The following is a 26134-nucleotide window of genomic DNA, read 5'->3' as shown; positions in this document are numbered from 1 at the left end:
TAATAAAAGCAATTATCATATAGTAGAATAAGCTTAAGTTGAAATTGATCAAAAATCAACTGTGTTTATAGTTATACACATTTCAATGCATAGAGAAGAGACTATTGTGTTTTACTATAAGGAAAGTAAGTTATGTGAAATGTACCTTCTATATGAACATAAACACATACTAAGTTGCTCTATTTGTATAAAGATTAAAAAAAAATTATTGGGTTGTTCTTTGTTTTACAGCTTTGGCTTTGAAATCTAAAGTCAAGGTATGGTATATGATTAAGTCTATGATGTTATACATATATAGGATGAGAGAAAAAGAGATACTAAAATTGTTTATATTTTGTGAAAATTTTCTTGTAAATATATTTTGTTGAATTTTGATAAATATACAGGAAAATCAATAGGAAAATAATTTTTGTGAATGTAAAAAAAAGTTATATATTTGTACCTCGTATGGATTCTATGGGAATGATAATTGGATTAATTTTTCTGCTTGGAGAATATATTTTCAGTTGATACTAGACTCAAAATTTGATGTCCCATGCCCAAATTACCTTTTTTGGGCATGATTGATTTCGAAAAGAAAAAGTATATAGTTTTGTTTTCTATTATGATTAATAATTACAAAAATAGTATATTGTTTTTCTTTTATTTTTTCCTAATTTGTTCAACAGATAATGAAACAGCTGTAGATTTCATAAATACATGCAAGTCTTTCAAATTATATCAAATTTAAAAATATAAAAAACCTTTTTTAAAATTTATATGTATCTTAAGAAATTAAGAACGAAATGAGATGTTTTTATTGTAAAATAAATGAATTAATGATTTTATGCTAAAATGAAAAGAGGGAAAAGTTGAAGAATATGAGATGGCTGATGTAGACAAAGTCATGTGACCCATTGAACATAGCTAAATAAAAAGTCTTCTCCCAAAGTCATTTGGCACACTGAACCAAAAAAGCATATGGAGAAAGATTTTGGTGTTCGAGTAGATAAAGAAAGTTACTCACTTTTAAGAGTGATTATTTGAAAGCTGAGATATTTATTGTCAAGAATTCAATATTATGGCATCTTCACCATTATTATATATTTTTTTAAGGAAAAAATATGTAATAAAATTTACAGTGTGGGATTTCAAAAAGCATAAAATATGTTTTTATTTTTAAATTAATTAAAAATATTGATTTTAGTCTTTCTAAAAATGTATGCGTTTTTAATCTCTATAATCTAACAAAAACGTGTTCCTTTCTTTCTTAATAAGACACTAAAATTAAATTAGGTTTCAGGAATATAAAGAGTAACGATACATAAAATATTAAAATCAATTATTCAAAATATTTTTGGAGATAATAATTTATTTTTATTTTTTTTAAAGAAAAAAATGAAATAATATTTTTTGTATCATTGGATGAACAAAATACGCTAAATGTATATTGTAACATCCCAAAATACCGTAATTACCATAAATCAGGATTAATTACAATTAACAGTAACATAAACAGTCTTTGGCATTAAACAGAACTCAAGGGTTCAAAGCCGAACGGCTGCAGTACAAAATATACGAGCGTAACAAAGTACAGGGAATTAAAACAGAACGAACGGTTTTACAAAAGAATTAACCGAACGTCCAAAACGAGCTAACAATTACACCCTAACGTCTACGAGCGTTCTAAGGCTCGGCCTTGACTTCTACCTCAACCAGATTTGCATCTTCCAAATTTTCTTCTTCCAGCATTTGCTCAAGGGATGCACCACCATCTGCTCACACCCACAACGGATGATCATTGCATTTTGACAAGACGGAACATACATGGACAACAGACAACACAATGGAAAAGCAAGGGTAAGCTTATAATATTTAGTTTATACAATCAACACATACATTTACAGCTAAATCCACACATACAACATGTAACTCATACATCAGCAATCATAGAAATACGTATATAAGACAGACCGTCCGGACTGTATGAACCATGTAGTTACAAGCGTCCTTGCACCCGAGTGGTGTAGTAACTGATCTAATCTCATAGCTGCCACTCGAGGTTAACCCTATTTGTCCGAAGTACTCAATGGACTAGGGCCTCCTGCTATTCCCACGCATGACTACCCCCTTCTACTTGAAGAGGAGTATCACGAAATATCAGGATGGACCGCGAGGCTTAACTTATCCATGTTCATACTTTACCAAAGTTAACATTTAACACATCTGAGACGTTCCTCCTTGGAACGCTCGTTCAAATTCCAAAATCATAAAATCACTTAATATAACGTTCGCACTGTAATTTATCATCATTCATAATCAATCTCATATTTAACTTTAAGAGCATAAAAGAACGAACGTTTAGTCCTTTGAAGAAATAGGACGAGCGTTCAAACATAGTACTGGATGATCGGATGTGACTCCCTGTTTGACCAGTTAAGATAAACTGATACCAGTATTTGAACGAACGTAAGAAAATGAATATTGAAATATTTGGACGAACGATATTTATCAAATAATTAATCAATTAGCACGAGCGCTTGATGTGGGACCTTGCGCGATTTAGAACTGACGCTCGTTATAAGGCCGATCGCTATTTCGGACGAACGCTTGGTAGAATACCGTGCGCCGTCTAAGACGAACGCTCGACATAAGACCGAACGCTCTCAAAGACGAACGCTCGACGTGAGGTCGAACGCTCTCAAAGACGAACGCTCGACATGAGGTCGAACACTCTCAAGGACGAACGCTCGACATGAGGTAGAACGCGCTCAAAGACGAACGCTCGACATAAGGTCGAACGCTCTCAAAGACGAACGCTCGACATAAGGCCGAACGCTCTCAAAGACGAACGCTCGACATAAGGTCGAACGCTCTCAAAGACGAACGCTCGACATAAGGCCGAACGCTCTCAAAGACGAACGCTCGACATAAGGCCGAACGCTCTCAAAGACGAACGCTCGACATAAGGCCGAACGCTCAACATTTAAAAAGGGGACGCTCGTTCAAGAGCAGAATTCTTTCCAAATGAAGGAATCCCATTCTAAGTTATTTTAAGGGGAAACCGAACGGTTTAAGACTGTACAGTGACGAGCGTCATTTATCAAAGGGGATGAATAAAATTTCAGATTTCTCAACCTTAGAAAATTTTTTTCCAGATTTCAAATTTATAAACTTTATAACTTTCATTCCAGATTTAATTCGCCTCCAATATCATCATCATATAGATCTCATAATTTTAATCATTCCAACTATACAATAACCATACTCCATTCATACGTAATCAAATCAACATGCAAGTATAAATTAAACATATAAGCTTCCCTTACCCGGATTGGCAACCAAACTGGTCTTAGATGCAACAGTGGATTCGCCCAACTACGCTTTTCTTACGTTCTTGACTCTTCCAACACAAATCTAACCACAGAATACAGAACACTGAGACTACAAGCTTGCATGCAACTATGAACCCTAGTTTTCCAGAAACCTAAGGACGAGCTATGGAAGGGGACTTACCAGTTTCAGTCCTTGAAGCTGTTCGGTCCAGTGGATAGCTCTTAGTGCTACGAACGTTCCTACGGTGCTGGAAATGGGATCGGAGGAGAAACGTGAGGATTACAGTAGAGAGAATTTTAGGGTTTCTAGACAGAAGTTGGAGAAGATGAATGGTTTGATTTCTGAGAAAGAAGATGAGTGATGCAGGTGAACGGAAGGGTTTTCGAAAATCACTTTTGTTCCTTCCAATTCCAGACGAACGAGCGTCTCTCTTTCGGACACCTGCACCTCCACTCTGACTTCCGAAACTTCCAGCGTGACAAGTGGCATGCGTGCATGCAGCACTTGGTGCGTTTTTAATGCACTGAGTGTATGACGTGGTGCGTGTTTTCAGAGAATGATGAAAGGTTTGGTTTCAGTGGCCAGCAGAAGGATTTAGCAGAAATAGAAGTGGGTTTTAAATGAGATAAGTATTGATTACAGTGTGCATTAATGATGATATGACATGTAATTTACAGAGCAAATTTTCAGGGTCTCACATATATACTAAAAAGACAAATAAATAGTCATTAAAATATCATTTATTCTGTTTTTAGTTTTTGTTTTCCTATGGAGTAAAATATGATGACCTTTTGAAAATGAGTTTGTATTGTGATATGAGCCAAAATAGTTCTTATAAGAAGGCTATATGGGTTTCTTTCAATAGATATATTCTTCTGAACCATGCATGAAACTTTTTTCGTCTCCATATTTTCTGTGTGCATTTCATAAATAAGAAATTTTTTATTTTATTTTTAAATTATATAATTTCAAAGTATTTTTTTAATAAATAAAAATATTTTGAATTATACAATTTTAAAATTATTTTTATTTCCAACATGTGTAATTTAATTTCCTTTACTTTTAAATTGTATAATAAAAGTTACTTTTAACTTTTGTAATCTTGAAACTTTTATATTTCTATATTATACCATCTGAAAGTTAATTTTTGAATAAAAAACCTTTTAGATTACAGAATTTAAAAATTATTTTTTCCTATAAATATTTTTAGTGTAATATGAATTTTTTTTGAACTGTATAATTTAATTTTTTTTTTATGTCTGGATTATGTAACATGAATTTCAAGTTACACAATCTAAAAATTTTCATGAAAAAATACTTTTGAATTATTGAATTTATTTTTTTTCCTTGAATCCATTCATGATACAGCACATGTATACAACACATGTCCAAGGGTGACAACGGTGACAGTTTGATCTTTTAATCACCCTTATCGGAGGAGTGTGCACATGGAAAGTATGGAGTGTATAAAGAAATGGCAACATGATGGATAATTTATTGGGACATTTCGTCCCGCAGCACCATGATTTCAATCTGCACCTCCATATAAATGATTTCAATCCTTCAACCACTGCATCTTGACCATTTATTTAATCTAACAGTTACTGGGATATAAATTTGCATACCAGATTATAGAATTTACAAGGCCATGTGTATTTCAAAATATAAATTTTGTATTTCTGTATATTTCGTAATATATTATTTTATATTTTTTAATGTAAATTTTACACTTCACACTATACTTTTTGATACATAAAATTTTAGATGTTTAATAATTTTTTTATTGTATAATTCGAAACATTTTTGAGTTACGGACAGCAGAACTGAAATTTTAAATTTTTATAAATTGGAGGGTAATTTAGAGTTCTGAAATTTAGAGAGGTGCAGGAGGAAATTATGAGACTGCATGAAGAATTTGCCCATTTGTTGTGTAACCAATAAGAACGTTTCAAAATGGACATGTCTACAAATTCGGTTTGCCCAGTGTTTTACGAACTCTCCATTTTACTCAATGTTTTGCATATTTGAAAAATTGAAAAGTATTTTATAAGGTTACACAAATACCAATAACATCTGAGCCAACTATATAAAAGATCGACACCACTCTTTATCCAAAATCTTTCATCTTTATATATTGTTTTACTTTCTCATTTTTATCTAATATGGGAACATTTAATACGATAATAAAAAAAGGTTAGTATGTTATTATTGGCGTGTAATTCTTGATATAGGCACAGACGTCGATTATCACCAAGACATAATAATTTTTTTTGTTTACTTTTTCAAGATGAAAGAGTTTGAATAAGGAAAACGGATAATTACTTTTTGTACAATATTTATCTAAGCGAAGCCACATGTTCTTGAAGAACCCTTATTAGATGGTTTTAACATTTTAGGAAGACTAAAGTGATTATTATGAATTTTCTTTTGTTAATAAAAACAAAAGCATTCCACAAGTACAAAATGTAAAATGTAGTAGACGGCATTATAATAATCCATGAACTCTTCAAAAAGTTAGGACAAAGACGAAAAAAATACATGTTTCACATTAACTTTTTTCCTGTATTTTTTTTTCAACGTTTGAGTGTGTGGAAAATTTATCTTAGCCCCTCAACTTTCAAAAATCAACATAAATAGAAATCTATTTTTTTGAAATTCTAAATCTTCTATTTATTTGCACGCCTTGTCTCTAAATTAGCATAAACAAACAAAAGTTAGTAAGCAAGTTGCAAGGGCTAAGAATTTAGTAAGAAAGTTGAAAGGTTTCCATAAAATAACATCATTAGAAGAAAAGTATTTGAACAGGCAGTATTATATATATGTATAATCGTTATAGCAGTAAAGCTTTCAATAAGGGGTGGTGGCGCAGTTGGCTAGCGCGTAGGTCTCATAGCTTCTGAGTTATCCTGAGGTCGAGAGTTCGAGCCTCTCTCACCCCACTTTTTTTATTTTTAATTTTTATATATTTTCAATTTGTTTCTTTGTACATATTTTTTTTAATTTCTTCCCTTGTTTACTATTTAAAAAAAAATTATATCCTTGTTGGTTTTCTAGTTAATAATTTCAAATTCCCGTTACATGATAAATTTTTATACTATCCAATTTTTATTTTAGTTTAATTCTTTTAAAAACATTTATATTTCTCATTTAGCCACACAATTTTTTTATCACGATAATAAATAAATTAACATAAATAAGTTTTTACATAATATAATAAAGTATCATGTTATTGTAAAAAAATGGAAAGAACTTAATCTTAACTAGTGGTTAACTCATTATTGGATGCATGAACTAATTTTACGAACAAGTGAACTCATGAGTAATAAAAAAAACTTAAACTATTAATTAAAAAAATTTATTTATTATGTATCAAATTTGAGAAAAAATATTTGTTAGTTTTTTTAGTTTATTTACTTTTTATGTATCAAAATTCGGTTACTTATCATCCATATTATGCTTTTAAGAAGCGTGTTTTCGTAATTTGTAGAATGGCCATGATTTTTCAGTATTTGTGGTTACATTTACACTGTTTGGGTTAGTATTTATAATTTAACAGCAACTCAAATCTCAATGTTGATGAATTTTCGAAAATTCTATCAATCACCCAAAACTACAATTGTGTAACTAATTTGATAGATTTTGACTTGAAATAAAAGTCTTTGATTACTCATTCAACTTTATGCGTAGAGAGATTGACTTTCTAAGATATAATCTATCTACAATTTTGTATCACACAAACTTTTTGACAATAAGAGACGAAGTGATGAATTTAATGAAAATGCACCAAATCTTAAGGTCGAATGTAGTCCAACCAATGAAACAATGACTTTAAAGAATTTGGTGTATGTGATTATCGAATTTGAGATGTCAAAAGTAAGTTCTTGGTAACACCAAGATCTTTTTATTTTTGTTTGTTATTTTTATAAATAGATTTAAACTTTGTCTCCATTTATGTTCTTTTTATCCCAATATAAAAATGTGATTAAAAGGTATCTATTTGTTGGATGTTAGTTTATTTGATGTGTTATTTGATTTGCTTTTCACTTTTGTTATTATTATTAACAAAAATATCACCATTCTACATTAAAATGTAGTTTTTTTAAAGGAATGATGGGCTTTATTAGAAAAAAATAAATCAAATATAGAATTTATATATAATTTTAAAAATAATAAATTAATTTTGACAAATAACTAAAAGATTGGTAATACTTTGCCGCGTATCACAAATATACGAACTTGTATACTTTAAATAAAACATACAATATTTTAGGTAAGTAGTTTTGTTGGAGCAAATATACAACAGAGTATAAGTATTACATTTGAAAAAAATTAATATATCTAAAACAAAAGATGCAATATTTTTATTAAGTAGATTTATTGCAGCAAATTTATAATAAAAGGTATTTAAATATCATGTTTGAATTTTTGAAGCAAGGTTTAAATTTAATAATAATAATAATAATAATAATAATGTATAATAATAATAATAATACATTTTTATTGAAATCAAGAAAATAATGTTTTTAAAGTTTTTTTATCAAAGAACTATAAAACACAAGAACACATTAGATGTTGCTATGTGTTTTTAAAACATATTCAAAAACATTTTGAAAATAAGTGGTTTATTGTTAACATGATGCAAACCACATGTTAAAAATCAAATAAGATATGCAACTAGACACTTTAATGTTTTAGAGAGGAATTCAAGTTTTGGCACTTTAAGTTAAGGTAAGAAAGTTGAAAGAATTTTTAGAAAAATCTATTCAAATTAGTCTAAGCCTTAAAATCATTGTTCAATCTTAAAGACAAATATTTTTTAAATTGAGCAAATTTAGAAGGATAATTTATTTATTTGAAGAATTTAATTTTTTTAAAATTATTAGGATAAATTAATTTGAAAAAGAAATTAAAATTTAAAAAAATTTGTTTAAGGTATTTCAAATTAATATAGTAGAAATATTTCAAATACCTTAAAAATCATAAGAAATTCTATTGTTTTTCACATCACTCACAAAGGTTGAGTCAATTCGGTTTAAATTGAATACTCAATTGAGTTAGCTTAAATAAAGGGCTCAATCAAGTCAAGTTAGATCGAAAGTTGAACTGAGTCGGTCCTAGATTAATGTTAAGACACGTCAACCGAAATGAAAGTTAATACACGGGTCAATATCTAGTACCGAAATTCGAGTTGGGTTGGCAAAGACGAAGGTCTTGTAAGGTTTTCTCACGCCAAAGGTCTTGCTAGGATGAAGGTCAAGACTAGTCGAGCCGAGACCTGATCTGAATGTCGACCAAATCCAACCTAAATAGAAAGTCGAGCCAAAGCAACTTTATTTGAATGTTGAAATGAATTTGCTTGACCTGAAGGTCCAGATGAATCGGTAAAGAAGAATGTCAAGATATGTTCGTTGGGTCAAGGGTCATGATGAGTTGGTATGGTTGAAGATCATGATAAGTTGATCCGGGTTGAAGTTCGTGATGAGACAACCTGGACCGAATGTCCTGATGGGTTAAAGGAAGAGACGAGCTAGCTCAGGTTGTTGATTATGATTACTAAATCCAACATGAAAGTCGAGAAAAATATACCCAAACCAAAGATTAAAATGAATCATTTTTGGAGGTAAAATTAAGACGAGTCTACAATCGAGACGACTTGTTTCAATCTCATCATAAAAAATGTTGCAACATCAACCATTTATAGAACACTTTTAGCGTCGGATCAAAACAACTTAAAGCTGACACTAAACTATATAAATTACTCTCTACAACACAACAACTTGACCTTATCTTAATATTCTTTTAAAAAATTACTTTTCATAAAAATTATATATTTAATAAAATATTATTAAATGATTATAATTTGTTTATATTTAAAAAATGTGATGAATAAATTAGCATTAAAAACTACAAAATTGTGAAGATATTTACTAAATAAATTGAATTTATTAAATATTTTAATTTCAATAAAAAGGTTTTATTTTCATTTTTTATATAAAAAAGTTGAGAAATTATAATAACTAAAGTTGTATAAAATTATTATAAAAAATTACAAGGATGTAAATTGAGAGTGAAAAATTATTATATAATAACTATAATTTTTTTCGGAAGTGGTTTAAATTTAATTATTCATTTAATGTTATAAGCAACTATCATTTTTTAGAAAATTACGTGTCTATTTTGCATACATTATTATATCGAAAAGGGAATAATCTACTATTTCATGTTGAGTTCATAATACAGTAAATTTAAACAATTGTAAGATAAGTAACTTTATATCACAGTGCTGAAACAAATTCTACTTTGCAAAATAATTAAAATTGTTAAAAATTAAATATCTATATGTAATTATAAAGAGAAAACCTAAATATAACATCATAGATAAAGTTGAGAAATTGAACCAACTCACCTAAATTGTATAAAGAATAAGACAATTTTTTTTATTAACATATGTTTTTATAATTCTTATTTGCAATATGTTTTCTTAATAGTCAAAATCAAGTCCATTTAAAGATAGGAATTGGAAGTAAAGATTATATATATATTCTCAATTTTTTACATGTACTAACGTACTTTATTTACATATCTTCTCTCCCATTTCCTTGATTAACTTATGTAAATAAATAATGGCTAAACTTCAACCGTAGAAAATAAGGAAGATAGAATTTAGAAATGTAATCAATAATGGTAAAAGTAAAACTTTTCCAACGGGGGTGGTGGCGCAGTTGGCTAGCGCGTAGGTCTCATAGCTTCTGAGTTATCCTGAGGTCGAGAGTTCGAGCCTCTCTCACCCCAATTTCTTTTTTATATCTTTTCAATTTATTTTCCCCAATTTTTTTAATATCTTTTCAATTTATTTTCCCCAATTTTTTTTATATCTTTTCAATTTATTTTCTTGTTCATTTGTAAAATCCTTAAATTTATTGTCTTGTTGTTCATTTTATAGTTAAAGGATTTTCAAATTCCTATTATGTGATAACGTTTTATTTTGACTATCCAAAATTTAAAATTGAATATTTAATAAATTAAAAGTCTTAGTTTAAGTACATAAATTTAGTATTTAGTTTAGTTTAATGCTTTTAATATTTTAATATTTTTCTTTTAGTTACTCAATTTGTTTATCACAATAATAAATACATTTATATATTTTTACATAATATGATAATGTATCATATTGTTGCAAAAAAATACAGAGCTCAATCTTAAGCGGTGGTTAAAAGTAGATTATTTGACGTATGAAGATTTTATAAACAAGATAAGACAATTTTAAAGCACAATGTGAAAAGTAGGGAATAAGACAATTTTGTATTCACCACAACAGAGTGACGTGGTTGAAAGGAAGAATCAGATCGTCCTTGATATGGTTCAAACCACGCTTAAAGGAAGGAATGTGTTAAAGGAGTTTTAGGCGGAGACTATGCAATATGTTATATACGTACAAAACAGGTGCCAACATTTGAAGCTGGATGGAATGACACTATAGGAAGCATAGAGTGGAAGAAAGCAGAGAGTCAAACATTTCAAAGATTTTTGAAAGCATGGCTTATGGACATGTCTTATATCAACTAAGAACAAAGCTTGATGACAAAAACAAAAGGTACATGTTCATTGGCTATGATGAATAGGCAAAAGCCTATAAGCTGTACAACCGAATTTTAAGCAAGACTTTGGTGAATCAAAATGTCCAAGTGGATGAAGAAAGTGAGTGTAGTTGGACTATCTCAAAGGAAAAGCTTTCAAAAAGTGTAAAACTAGAAGAAAATAAAGTATATAATAATGGAAAATAATAATATAAAATAAATTAGTTGCTTTTGTGTTAAAATTTAATTTATAGTTTTATTTATTTATTGTTTAATAATATATGTTGTGGTTTGTAAGAAAATTTTTGGGGGTTTCATTTATAGTCTTGTGTGTATTATTCAATTATAGAATGACGAGTTGATTGAGAATTAGGGAATTTTATGGTTTTGTTTTGAATAAACTATTTTATTTGGAGTGTTATTTTGTAATTAATTGAGATTATGATTTATTTTTTTTAATTGTAAAGATTTATAGAATTTGAATTTTTACAGAGAGCACGACCTTTAGCGTAGAAAACTCGAAACTGACTAATAGGAGCTTGACTGGAACTAGTTGGAGCCCGAAAATCATAACTAAAGAGGAGAATAAGCATATTGAAGAGGAAGATGAACCTAGGCGGCCCAAAATTCAGAGTTTTAATGATATTTATAACTCCATTGATGAGGTACATGTAATATGTTTGTTAGTAGGTGTAGAAGATGTTAAATTTGAAAAAGTCGTACTTGATGAAAGGTGGAAGAAAGCTATGGACGAGGAGATTAACTCAATTAAAAAAAATGAAATGTGGGAGCTAACAAATTTACCCACAGGTGTTTGGCCAATTAGTGTAAAGTGGATATATAAGAAGAAAACTAATGTAAAAAGGAGAGATGAAGCGTTATAAAGCCCGACTTGTGGTGAAGGACTACAAACAGAAAAAATGAACTCACTATGATGAAGTATTCACTCCAGTGACAAGGATGGAGACAATATGACTACTATCAACTCAACAAGAATGAAAGATTCAACAGATGGGCATGAAATCTACATTTCTGAGTGGTTTTCTTGAAGAGGAGGTCTATGTAAAGTAACCTAATGGTTACATGAGAAGAGGTGAAGAAAAGAAGGTGTTGAAGCTGAAAAAAGGCATTGTTTGATCTAACGTAGGCTCTTCAAACTTGGAATGAAAGAATTGATACCTATTTCAAGAAGAAGTGTTATGAGCAATGTTCTTATGAACATGTTTTATACCTAAAGAAGCACAAAACAAGTATGTAGTTTGTTGCTTTATATGTAGATGATTTGATTTCATAGGAAGTAAAACTGAGCTAGTCGAAGAATTTAAAGAGGGAGTTCAAAATGACGGATGCAGGCATGACGAGATATTTTTTGGGTTTGGAGGTGAACCAAAGATCAATAGGGATTTTTTTTGTCTCAAAAGAGTTATGCTAAAGATATATTGAAAAAGGAAAATGTGATGAAGTGCAATTCGATTTCCATTCCAATGGAACCTAGCACAAAGCTATCAAAAAATGGAGAAGGGGATCATGTTGATTGTTAACACTCGGCAAGTGTAACGAATCGTATCAAGTAATAATAAAATGGTAAGACCAAATATCGTTTTTCAAAGGACTCACGACCTAAACAATTATGTGATTTGTTGATTAAATTGGACTTGTAAACGAAATCTTGTAGGTTTATATGCAAATACTAAAAAATAAATATGAATGCATGTGTTGATCAATTGGATCAAAAGAAGCAAAAGTGATTGATGTAAAATATGGAATGATGATGTTGTTGGGGTTTCCAATTCATCCTATCCACTATCATGTATTCAAGAATTCAACTTTCTTCATTAATGTTAATGTCACTTTCTAATTTACCTTAAACCCGATGTCTCGGTGAAGAAAGCCTACTCCTAATCACTAGTTTACAATGTCTTGTCTCCCTAGAAATTATTCATGCATTACATTCGCATAGAAGCTTAAAGGCAACCAATCCTCCTATCCCTATGTCTAGGTAATATTGCTCTTGGGAGAATTTCTTATATGTGTCCGTACAAATAACATCAATGATCATGCAATTGAATGAGTTAAACAAAGCATGCATAGAATATAGAAGAAAAAACCTAACAATTAATGAAAGAAAGCATATAAATTAAAGAATCAATTCAATACATGAGAGTTTCAAAGGATTACATTGGTTCCCCAACAACAATAAAGGTTTAGTTCACCACAGACATGGTGAAACTAGATGAAAAATAATGAAAGAATGAAAGATAGAACCCTAGAAGTTGAAGAATAGAGCTTGAGCATCCAAAATCCTCCTCCAAGGGGTGAAGAAAGTGTGATTTCGCCTCTTTCTGTCCAAAGATACTAACCCTAATTCGGCTAAAACCTTATATAGTTTCCTAAAGATTACAAAAACTAGGCCCAAGCCCAAATTAATGGCGCTCAGCGGCACTTTTGCCGCTCAACGATAAGTGCGGACCTTTAGAATTGACGCTCAACTGCAGTTTTGGCCCTCAACGGTGACTGCGGGACTTCAAAATTGCGCTCACCGGTAGAATTGCGCTCAACGGTGACTGCAACTCTTCTTTTAAGCACTTTAACTTCCTTTCTTGAGTCCAGTTCCTTACTACTTCAACTTCTTTCATCTAATTCATCTTAATTCCTGCAAAAATAAGGAAAACCAAGCATAAAACCATCCAACTCTCTTATTTCCAAAACATAAGCAAAAGCATGATTCCAAGCTAGTTTCTAAGTCATAAAGGTTATTTTTTATGTCAAAATTAAGTATAAAAATAACAGTTTTTCAACTGTTATCATTGATGCAAGCATATATTGAATTTGAATTGGAAGTCTCAAGTACTTGACAAACATAAGGCCAAACATTATAATAAAAATAGGAGTCACAAGCCGTTTTATGGACGAGCCACGATTTTGTCATTGGAAAACACTGAAGCGGATAATAAGGTATGCAAAGGGTACTATGTCTTTTGGATTATTGTATACTAAATCAGACAACTACTGACCCAGTGGGTATTCAGACAATGAGTAGTATGGAGATATGAATGATCAGAAGAGCACAACTCTTTATGTCTTTATGGGAGATACAACATTTACTTGACTCTCAAAGAAACAACCTATTATGGCGTTATCTACATATGAGACTGAGTGTGTGGCAACATCGTGGAGTGTCTGACATGTAATATGGCTGAGAAACTTGCTGAAAAGTTTGGAGATAATACAAGAAGAAAAGGTATTGATCTGAGTAGATAATAGATCGGAAATTGAGCTGACAAAGAACCTAATCAACCACGAGAGAAGCAATCATATTGACGTTCATTTTCATTTCATCTGAGAAAAAAAAGTATATAACTCATATTCATGAAGTCATTATCAACATCAACATTTCAGGAGTTAACAAAGCTTATCTGAATGAAGGAAGAAAGATTTTAAGTTTATGGAAAAGTTTTGTTAAAGAAACTTAAAATTTAAAAAGGTTTAAATTATAATTTTGCTTCTCCTCTTGTGTTGTGTCATTTCAATTTAGTGTTTAGTCTGTCATGGTTATTTTTATTTTCTCCCTTTAGTTTTTATAACAGCTTGGTAGTTGTTTTTATTTTCTGAGACAGTTTGTTCGAGTGTTATTATGATGGAAGTTGTTACTTCTCATTTAGTTGTTATTATCTTTTGTAAACATGCGGTCCTATACCTATTTATATGGCTATTTAAAGCCACCATCATAAATGTAAAGTTAACACATCAGTTTTTATAGAGAATATTAGTGTCTATGTGCAACGACACTTTTCTTAAAGACTAATAGTGCTTGTCTAACTACGTTTTCTTTATAGTATTTAGCACCATCAGTAGAGCACATATGTGAAGGTCTCCATATATCTATATATATCAATTCAAGAGGTTGAGTATACATGAAGTAGAGGGGGAAATGGGAGTTTATGAAATTTTGAGACAACACAAGATTCACATAGAAGAGTGTTAAACTGATTTTTTTCACCTAAAATCAGAAGAAACTAAGTTTCCCCACTAATGTAGTAAAGGGACAACCTAGGTATCAATTATCGGACTCGGTACAATTAAGTTCAGAAATGTTTGGTTAAAATTGTGTTATTCTACTACTACTATTTATTAAAACAAAACAGGGTGGGGAAAAGAAATTAAACAAACAAAATAAAAAGAAAAGAGTAAGGAAACAAAATCTGTTTTAAAAAGAAAAGAAGAAAATAAAATGTAAGGAAATAAAACCTAAGCTAAGCTATAGAATCTATGTATACAAGTCTAAACAGTAACTAAACTAACTTATAAATGCTATGAAATAATTATAAAAGGAGAATAAAAATAAACTGGATATGAAAACAAATGATGTATGAATCAATTCAGTGAAATTGAAAGATATATACACATAACAAAGCCAAATGAAAGAATGGAAAATTTCATTATCTAAGCTAAACATCCTAACCACTATTCATAAGAAATACCAAATATAAAGGGACTAAACAAAAGCATTGGGTAAAATAGAAACTAGAATCAAATTCACAAAAGATCAATGTAAAGAATGTTTGATCACTTTTCAGGAAAACATCCTGTGAAATTAAGCCCATCACAGGGTCTTAAAGCTCATTTTCAGAACTCAAAATATGTGATCTCCAATCTATTCACCAAACCAAAGTGAATCCAACTTTAATTTGTGTTTCTAACCAAGATAAAAAATAAAAGCATAACCTAAACTACTAAACAGAACAAAGTCATTGGATAAAAATCACAAATATGAACTAAACCTGCTTAAAATGGTGTATCAATTGATTAATTATTATTCAGGAAGACATCCTATTCATAATATGCCCACCTCGGGGTCTTAAGTTCTAATATAGAACTTAAAATGAATAACAATAAATTGATTTACCAAAACATAACAGATTCAACTCAACTTTATGATTTTTAACCAAATCTAAAACTGAAACACAATTGAACATATTCTAAACATTTAAATTCCTAATTAACACTGGCAAAAGCTAAAACAACATGATTTATAATATTTTTTTCATTCATTGAACTCCTATCTAACTCGAGAAGACAACTCGATAATGCACGCCCACCTCGGGGTCGTTTAATTCCATAGAGGAATCATAGATGTTCAGATTTACGAGTTCAAATCATTTTCTCAAAACAAAACAATTGTAGAAATCATAAACTAAATAAGAACAAAATTTAAAAACAAGAAAGTGAAAATTGAAACAAGAAACCGAAGATAACATCAACGATTTATTCGGAATCAAAAACTAACTCTACAAGCATACCAAAAACCACAGAGGAAGCTCACTTTTGTCGCTCTCTTGAATTCTTCCACGAAATCAAGTAACAAAATCCTTACTCTACAAAAGCAAGTAAAAACCCTAAACTAAAGCATGAATGTAAAACTGTAGAGTAGTCTCTGTAGCGAAAAGTTGTGTAGTGTGTATATTTACATGGTGAAGAAGCCCCTTTTTATAGGGTCAGAAAACATAAGGGAAGAAACAAACAGGGAAAGGGGAACCTCATAGCCTTGATTACGCTTCGAACTCATCAGACGACCTCTCTTCTTTGCTTGCTCTCGATGCATCTTGTCCCTCTAATCATCTTGATCTTCCTTGCCGGTTTAAGCTCCCCTGGTTGAACTTCACGCTCCTAGGTAAGTAGCATTTGGGCCGTTGGAACTCTCTTCCTCTCGCGTTCTCTTCAGGCGCCCTTCTATCGCAAACCCCAACACAAAACTACCCCTCCTTTCAAAATGACGTTCAAGACACAAGACCCCAAGGAAGGTAGCAGTTGCCAATCTGAAAACGACGTAGTTGCACTAATTCAACAAGCCGAAAACATGCAATTAAATCAGCCTCTTTTATCTAATGTAGCAACGGGTGTTGCTCCCTCCAACACCCCAAGTGCTTCTGCACCTCCCCACTATTTTCTTTTATTCCAAAAATACTCTACATCTCCCCACTATTTTCTTTTATTCCAAAAATGCCCTACACCTCCCCATTATCCTCAACAATCTTTTCTCTTTCTTTCTCTGCATTAATGGAGCATTCATATGGCTTATATTTAAACTTGTGATATATTGCAAAATATAAAATTCAGAGCAAACTTCAATATTAGTGCTTCTACCACTTCCATTATATATTAACTTTATAATGACGAAAGAACTAAATAAATTCCAAATCTTTAACAAATAACTTTTCTTTTATATTTTAAGTATTTAATAATATTTTTATATTATTTATCTAATAAATTAAATACTTTATTCAAGTTATTTGAGTCAAACATGTCGGTAAGTTAAAACATAATATGATGTTAAAAATTATAGATATTAAACGTAAAAAAAAACACAAATATATATAAACATTTTTCTAGAAATTTAAAACAAAATTTTACCATTTATTAAGTAATTTGAAGAAAACAAATATATTGAACAGTGAAAATAAGATTGAATCAAACTTATTTAAGGGAAAGTGTAAATAAAATTTTGCAATATATCATAAGTTTAAATCTGAGCATGTGAATGCTCCATTAATGTGGAGAGAAAGAGAAAGATTGTTGAATATAGTAGGGAGGTGTAGGATATTTTTGGAATAAAAGAAAATAGTGGAGAGGTGAAGTATTTTTGGAATAAAAGAAAATAATGGGGAGGTGCAGGAGCACTTGGGGTGGTGGAGGGAGAAACACCCTGCAGCAACGCAGTAGTGAAGAAAATCAGCCCAGACATCAGCCCAAATCGTGCACAACAAACCTGCCAGCCCAATCTATTATAAGGCCCACATAAGAATCAGCCAAGCAGTAGCCCAATTGACCAGGGATCTCTTTAAAGTAAAATCTATTAAAACAAGGGCCAATCAACAATTAGAAAAGGGCATTTCAGCAAAAGAGTAAAAACAAAATAAAGACAAAAACCTTTTATAAAAAAAATTCAGAGAAAGATTAAATTTTCTACTTATTTAAAAAAATACTAAAAATACACCTAAAAACCTATTTTTAACTAAAATTCTACAAATCTAAAGAATTAATAGAAAAACCTAAAACTAGCCTAATTCTACCAAATTAAAAACTAAAATGATCTAACATGGATTTCTAGACATAGAAAAAGATGCAAAATTGGAGAGTTATCAAAGAGAAGAAGTGCCAAAAGATATATTATAGTTACAAAGAATATGTTTTATAGTATTATATGATGCGTGACCCATCCTAGCATACCAAGTTTGTAACACTGTTGAATCAATAACCTTGGTGTGATGAATTTGAGGAGAAGAAGCACGTTGTAGGGAGGGAAAAACGTAAATGCCATCTTTAAGCCTTCCTTGTAGCAGAATCTCCTTGGTCTCATGGTGTTTTACATTGCAAATGTTAGGAAGGAAGAAAACAGGACTATCTCTAGCAAATTGTGAAATACTCAAAAGACTTTTTGTAATGTGTACATGGAAAAGATTTCTTAAGATAAAATGTGAAGCTTTAGGAGGATTGTTGGCTGCAAAACCAACGACAAGTGCACCGGTCGCAGCGTAACAAGTGATAAATATCGTTCTCTCCCAAGGAACTTGTGCAACACATGACAATTCTTCCTTTTATAACTCAATTAGACATCAAAGTGCACAAAACAACACAAGAAACTCTTTTTTGTATTTTATCAAACAATTGGTGTGCAAGAAATTTAACATAGTGTATGTAAAATTTGTCAAGACTAGAATTCATCCATTTTATTCTCATGCATTCACAAACATCTCAATTCCATCCAATAGGTATTCAATTTCAATTCTAGGTTCAATCATATTTCTCAATACATCAAGAACCAAAATTCATGCATGGGTGATCAATCCAATCAAGCATTAAACATAACAATTGAACACTAACATGAATTGGAAAAACATATATCATTAATATCACAAAATACATAAGAATTCTATGTTTTACAACTAATCTCAACAAATAGGAAAAGCCCTCCATGGTGGAGAACTTAGGGTTCTACAAAATTGAAGAGATAGGGAAGAAATTGGAACCATAGAAGGGTGCATAGCCTTTCCCAAGGTTCTTTGCAGCTGCTCCATGCTCCAATTGCGCCTCCCCTTCGCATCTCCATCTTCAATTCGTGACCCATCTTCTTCCTCAATCGAAAAGGAGCAAAATCACCATTGATGAAGCTTGAAGACCCAAGGAGGAGTGAGAGAGCTTCCCAACACCCGAAAAAGCCTCCAAGGGCCTCTCCCAATCTCTCTTGGTGAAGAATGAAGTGTAGGAGGAGAAGAATGCCCAAAAATCGCGAGAACCATGCTTAGATAACCTATTTTGACAAGTCAGCATCGTCACCGCTCATCTACACCTCAACTGCAACCCAACCATGGCATTTTAGAGGGTTGACGCTCAACTACCGCCCAGCTGCAGCCCCGCAACAGCATTCCAGAGAGTTGGCACTCAGTTGCACGCCAATTGCACCTCAACTACAACATTCCCGAGACAGGTAGCTCAGCTGCCGCTCAACTACAGGCAATTTTGACAACATTCTAAAATTCAAGTTCTTATGCAATTCCAAAGGTGTTCAACATGGGTATTGGCTTCAAATTGATCTTTTATTGTCCCAAAACATCTTCCCTTGAGTTAATGCTTGTTTTCCTCCACTAGAATTGTTTTCTGTTCATTTATTTCACACACTCAAATAAAGAGATTAAAGGTAAAAACAAGCATAAGCTAACTAAAACACAAGAAAACTAGAAAACACACTAAACTTGAGGATAAAACAAGGTAAAAGTTATGAAGTAGTTGATTTATTCACCAAAATAAGTACACAAAAACACGTAACTCAACCATTATCAAGGAGAAGAAAGAATAACGATCCACTATTGTTTATTTACAAACCAATACCATTTCCTAAGGTGATATCTTCATTACCTGTATAAGCAGATTTTGAAGAAAAGTTGGTTGAATAATTTGTTATATGAAGAGAAGCCCCACTATATGGATACCATAAAGGATCAAACAACATACTGGTGGTGGAAAGGTGATGACTATGATCGAGAACAAGAGACAAAATTTGTGAATTATGAGTCTAAGGTGGAGGTTTGACCATGTCTAAAATAGATTTGACAATAAGGTCTGGTGGTATTAATTTGAGAACAAGACTACCAATGTTGGTGATTAGTGTTTCTTGAAGAAGAAGATCTACCACCTCGAAATGATTGATTTTTGCAAAATAGCATTCGCCATGAGTGTTTGATCTCCCACGAGTACTGATGGGAGTGAAGGTGTGAGGGATGAGTGATAACTGATCAGATAGGTTGGATGTGGGTGTGGAAATAACAGAGTTTGCGAAAGCCATGGCAAGAACTTGAGTGATGCTTCCTGCACCTCACCTATTTCACCCTACACCTCACCTATATCACTATGCACCCTCAATTTTACATATTTGTCCTTCATTTATTAAAGTCAAAAGAGAGTTAATGATGACTTAATGATCTCCTAACCACCATCAACCTTCCTAATGACCAACTTCTCTCCTGATTGTATAAACCCTAGCCTGTATGCACCTCCTTCTCCTTCCAGTTTTTTCACTTGCATCACAATAGCATTTTTTCATTGTTTGATTATTTTTTGAGTTAAGAGTTGAGAGGTTATAGAGTGTGGTGGTTGTGCTGTGGTTATTGGAGGAGGAAGAAGGTGGTCACAGAAAGCTTTTCGAGAGAGGTTAGTTTAATATTTGAAGTAAACACCGTAACCAACATTGGAGTTGTCCCAACGTCGGTTGTATATTGTTGAACATTGAATTTCGGTTAACACCAACCACACTTCAAACTGCGATTTAGGGGTGCTGCACTTCCAACTAAGATTTTACTGTGAAAAGTTTATTTTTAACCTGTTGATAATGCTAAATTATACCATATTTTAAGTATCATTTTAGTGGCAAAATCAACTCCTTTCTTACTTATAACTTGCTTAATCCTCTTGTTTTGCCTTGTTTTCTAAATAATTGTGTTTTTGGCTACTTTGATGTACTTTCATCAATAATCCCTTATTTTGTAGCTAAAAATGAGCTTGGAAGACTCTCCGACAAACTATAGAACTGGACCAAGAAATTAGCACGAAGAAATGCCATCAGCAGTGCAAGAACGCTCGTCCCAGGAGAGCGGACGCTCGTCCAGAAGGCAGAGCGGACGCTCGTCCAGAAGGCAGATGATGGACAAATTTGTAAGCACCAAAATATGATGTCACAAACTTGTTTCACAATCGGCAAGTATGACCGAATCGTTCAAGTAATAAACTTGGTAAGACCAAGTATCGTTCTTCCCAAAGGACTCACGACCTAGTTTAGTTGTGTGGTTTGTTGATTAGCTAAGACTTACAAACGAAATAATTGGATTATATTATGCAAAACGAAAACTAAACATGTATGCATGAATTGATCAATGGCAAAGACAAAAGATAAACACTTTCAATGGATTATATGAATGAATATGTTGTTGGGGGTCAATTTCATCTCATCCACTCTCATACATTTTAGGAATTCAACATTCAAATCATCATTGTTAATGCCACTCTCTAAAGTACCATTCTAGATGGCTTCTCCCTAATCAAATAGTTCATACAATTCCTAGCATTCCTAATGATTAGTTCATGAGTGCAGGAGCTTAACGACAACCAATATAATATTGTCAGTATAATATTGGGAGAAATTCCCCGGATCTAGACTTCCCCGTACGTGTCCGTATCGACAAAACCAATAATCATGCAATAGAATGAGTTAAACAATGCAAGCATTAAGCAAAGAGGAAAAACCCTAACTAATGATGAAAGAAAGCATAAGTCTTAGATTAAGATGCAAGCATAAATTCCATATATGAGAGCTTCAAGAGATTACATTGATTCCCCAACAAACATACAAGGTTTAGTTCACCATATTCATGGTGAACCTAGATGAACAATGAAAGAATGAAAGAATAAACCCTAAAAAGGTGAAGAGGTAGCCTGAGCATCCAAGATCCTCCTTCAAAGGGGTGGAAGAGAGAGTGTTTGCCTCGTTTTTGCCAAAGATGTCTAACCCTAGGACGTGCAAGTCCTTATATACTATTCTAGAGTTACAAAAGATTACAAAAGCCCAAGCCCAAAAAGTGCCGCTCAGCGGTAAATACCGCTCAGCGGTAAATACCGCTCAGCGGTGGTTGCGCGTCCTTTTCTTCCCCTCAGCGGCCATTTTGCCCCTCAGCGTGACTCCCGCAACCTCTTGAGTGCCGCTCAGCGGTAAAATGCCGCTGAGCGGTGCCTTCGACTTCTCTTTTTGCACTCTTTGCTTCCTTTTATGATTCCACTTCTCTCCTTCTTCACTTCTTTCACTAAATTCACCTCAAAACCTGCACAAAAACTCTCAAATCAAGCATAAACCTGTCCAGCTCTCTTATTTCTGAAAATATAGATAAAAGCATTGATTTCAAGCTAGTTTCTAAGTCTAAAGGTTGCTTTTAATATCAATTTTAAGCATGAAAATAACAGCGAGAAGGGACGCTCGTCCACTTTCAATTTTTCCAGAGAGTCTCGCGCCCGGGCGCGAAAATGGGGCGCCCGGGCGTGACTTTCCAGTGAGTCTCGCGCCCGGGCGCGACTCACAGAGGGCGCCGGGCGCGACTTTTACTGATGTGGCAGACAACTTATTTAACCCTAAAACGCGAAGGGGTTTGGATCTTTTGCTGCCCAGACACGATTTCTCTCAATTGGAGCTCTTGGAGGCGAGCTAGGAGCTGTGGAAACAGTCCTTCTTCATCCTTGGGTCTTCTTCCTTCTCCCATTTCCACCATTGTTGTAAGCTTGAGCTCTCCATTCATGGAGAGCTAGTTTCATTATTGTTGGGGGATTGATGTAGCCACTGAATTCTTATGTAATATACTATGTTTTGAATGAATTTATGCCTCTTTCATTGATTGTTAGTGTTTAATTCCCTTTCTTAAAGCTTGTTGTGAAATTGCTACCCATTACATGATTTTAGGGTTTGCTTGATATTGGAAAATGTTGGGTAAATCTGGACTTGGATTAAACACCTAAAGGAAATAGTATCTAGGGATAGAGCTAGGACCTTTGGTTGTCTTAAGATCTCAATTCTTAATGCAGAAATAATTGTTAGGTTTTCCAAGGAATTGGAGTCTAATAAGGAAGTCTAGGCTCTCTCTACCAAGGGATTGGGTTTGAGTAATTTAGTAGATTGACATTGGCATATTAATGAAGAGGAAGTGATTTTCTATACATAAGAGTGAAGTAGGTGAAATCATACCCCCAACAATACCATTCCAAATCATTTCTAATCTTTCCATTTCCAAGTGTTTGAGTATCTAAGATCACTTTTATTAATTATGTTTCATGTTTACTTTATTTACACAAAAACACAAATTATGAAGAATTCTTTAGTCTAAGTTAGTTGGAAATTATACGATTGTTTGGTGACACGAGTCTCTTGGGAAACGATATCCGGTCTTACCGGTTTTATTACTTAGAACGATTTGGTACACTTGCCAGAAAGTTAACACCTGTGCCTAGTATTTGACATGCTTGGTTATGATTATTGGATGTTCTCGAGATTATTTCAATCTCCCCTTTTTGCACATTGCATGCTGAATCGTGATGTCTCATGCTGAATCTGATGTCTCATTTTTGTTATTCGTTTATGTTGCCAGTGTTATTGTGATAATGTTATTGTGATAAAATATGAATGGTTATGGTGTGAAAACCTTTTAGGTTCTGTTTGTTATAGACTTTGGATTTGCATTCATAATAAACTTTATCTAATCCTCTCTAACTGAGAGTGATATATGAGGAGTATATGTTGATAGAATATTATTCATGGTCTCGGGGTATTGCAAAAGAAGAAGGAGAAGGGGAGACAAAGTCTTGGTTGCATGAGAGGGCATTGTATAAATGAGTATTTGGGTAGAGAAATAAGTGAGGAGGGAGGGGGGGGGGTGTTCTCAGGTTAGATGGTAGGAGAAAATAAAAGTGAAGGATAAATGTGTTTAAAGGAGTAACAAAAGCAAATAATGTGTATTTTATAGTGGGTGGCCGAAGTGAGTGGACAGAGAAGAGAAACCTCTGCATGGAGTATTATGGACGTTGGTTACCCTTTTTTGGAGTTGCTACTGGAAGTAAGTGGAAGTAGGAAAAGAGAAGAAGAAATAACGTGGTTGTAGAGAAGATATGGGTGTAATAGATTTATAGGTTTGTGTGTATGATTGACATAAATGGAAAGGTTAATGAGAAAAAGAATGTTGATGATGTTGTGTTTATACGTAACTAAGAGAGAGAAAAGGAAGAATGAGGTATTGGGTTTTTAGTTGAAAAAGAAAAAGAAAAAGAAAAAGAATTAAATAAAAGTAAGAAGAAAAGAAAGAAGAAAATTGTATTTTTAAATAAGTTAAGAATAAGTGTAGGACCACGATGAGGGTGACATAGGAGTTTAATCCTTTAAATGGTAGCACATTGAATTTGTATGCAGAGATAATATTCTTCTTTCATTATCTTATTAAAATATATGTATTTAGTTTATATTTTAAATTTTAATATTGGAATGTTTATTGTAGGTCGTATTTAATTATATAAGATGGATAACTTTCCATTTCTCGATTCTCAAATAAATTCTGATTTTATGTCGGAATTTTCTTCTTTTCTAAATGAAGTCGGTGAGGGTGATTACATAGATAAGTTTTCCACTAATCAAATCTTCCCATCACGCACCGATTTAATTGAATGGGTTCGAAAGGTTGCATTCGACCTTGGATTTGTTCTCGTGATTATAAGATCTAACACAACAATTGGTGAAGCTGGAAGAAAGACATTCATTGTTTTAGGCTGTGAAAGGAGTGAGAAGTATAGGAAGTATAAGCCAGATGTTCAACCTAGTGTATCTGACACAAGAAAATGTGAGTGTCCGTTTAGGTTGAGGGGTAAACCTAAAGGACACGGTTGGGTGTTAAGGGTTATGTACGGCTATCACAACCATGAATTAGCAGAGACTTTGGTTGGTTATCCTTTCGCGTGGAGGCTAAATGCTGCTGAACAGTCAATTCTTGTTGACATGACTAAGAGTCAAGTTAAGCCCTCAAATATTCTTTTGACTCTTAAAGAACATAATGAAGATAACATGACGATGATAAAGCAAATATATAACGCGAGATACACTTACAAACGATTTTTGAGAGGGTCTAAAACTGAAATGCAGTAGTTGATGATGTTGTTAGATAGAGACAAATACATCCAGAGAAGTAGATGTTTGGACGATCAGACGTAGTAAGTGACCTGTTTTAGACACATCTCGATTCAGTGCACCTACTAAATTCATTTAATTTCTTAATGGATACGACGTACAAGACGAACAAATATTGTCTTCCGTTGCTTGAGATTGTAGGAGTCACATCCACTGGATTGACATTCACAACCGCCTTTGCATTGCTTTCAAGTGAACGCCAAAATAATTTCACTTGGGCATTGGAAATGTTCAAAGGATTACTATTGACATCAAAGGACGGTCCACACGTTGTTGTCACTAATAGAGACCTTGCTTTGATAAATGCCATTAGCATTGTCTTTCCTAAGACGTATTAGATGCTTTGTACATTGCACATTATGAAGAATGTGAAAGTGAAATGCAAGATGTTAGTAGATAATTTTGAGGCATGGGATGTGTTGATCGAAGTGTGGGAAAATGTCATGGATTGTGACGACCAATCGATGTTTGATGCTTATGTTCATCGTTTTGAGTATGATTCTGCATCATGGCCTTTATTTTTTATGTGAACCGTACTTTCATAATTTCGTACAAGGCATACTTCGTCAAGGCATGGACGAACAAAGTGATGCATCTAGGGAACACTACAACAAACAAGTAATTTTTATTGTTAATTTGTTTACTTATGTGTTTTGTGACAGGGTTGAGTTTGCGCACTGGAACCTTAAGAGATTATTGGAGTCTAGTATGAGAGACTTATGCTCGTGTTAGGATGCTATGCATAACGTCATTGTCCTACAACATAATAAGATTAGAGCCTCTGATGGAATCCTGCCTGATGTGTTTTCCCAGTGTCCTCTTTTTGTAGTTTTTACATTTTATTGTGCACGTATTTTAGCTTGTAATGAGCATGGGTTACTATAAATACCCAGCTCCTCTCTTGTATTGGCACTTTTGGAGATTAATGAGAATTGAGTTTTCTGAATCAGAAACTATTGTCTCTTGAAAGTCACAGGCTAGA

At 32.7% G+C, this 26134-nt stretch overlaps 1 protein-coding gene and 2 non-coding genes across 3 annotated transcripts; all 3 read left to right on the top strand.

The window, feature by feature from the left end:
- Positions 1–6169: 6169 nt before the first annotated feature.
- TRNAM-CAU (transfer RNA methionine (anticodon CAU)) lies at positions 6170–6254 on the top strand. The gene is given in 2 exon segments: positions 6170–6207; positions 6219–6254. It is a non-coding gene; the product is annotated as a tRNA-Met (tRNA).
- A 3768-nt stretch (positions 6255–10022) lies between these two features.
- Positions 10023–10107, top strand: TRNAM-CAU (transfer RNA methionine (anticodon CAU)). The gene is given in 2 exon segments: positions 10023–10060; positions 10072–10107. It is a non-coding gene; the product is annotated as a tRNA-Met (tRNA).
- Positions 10108–24489: 14382 nt separating this feature from the next.
- LOC108336850 (uncharacterized) lies at positions 24490–25110 on the top strand. Its single transcript, XM_017573298.1, has one exon. The coding sequence runs from the start codon at positions 24490–24492 to the stop codon at positions 25108–25110; it is 621 nt and encodes a 206-aa protein (XP_017428787.1).
- Positions 25111–26134: the final 1024 nt, after the last annotated feature.

This window comes from Vigna angularis, chromosome 7, assembly GCF_016808095.1.
Source record: "Vigna angularis cultivar LongXiaoDou No.4 chromosome 7, ASM1680809v1, whole genome shotgun sequence".
Classification (NCBI taxonomy): domain Eukaryota; kingdom Viridiplantae; phylum Streptophyta; class Magnoliopsida; order Fabales; family Fabaceae; genus Vigna; species Vigna angularis.
This window is presented reverse-complemented; position numbering and strand designations above follow the sequence as displayed.

Coding starts and splice junctions, on each gene's coding strand:
- LOC108336850 (XM_017573298.1), top strand. CDS start 24,490: ATGGATAACTTTCCATTTCTCGATTCTCAAATAAATTCTGATTTTATG.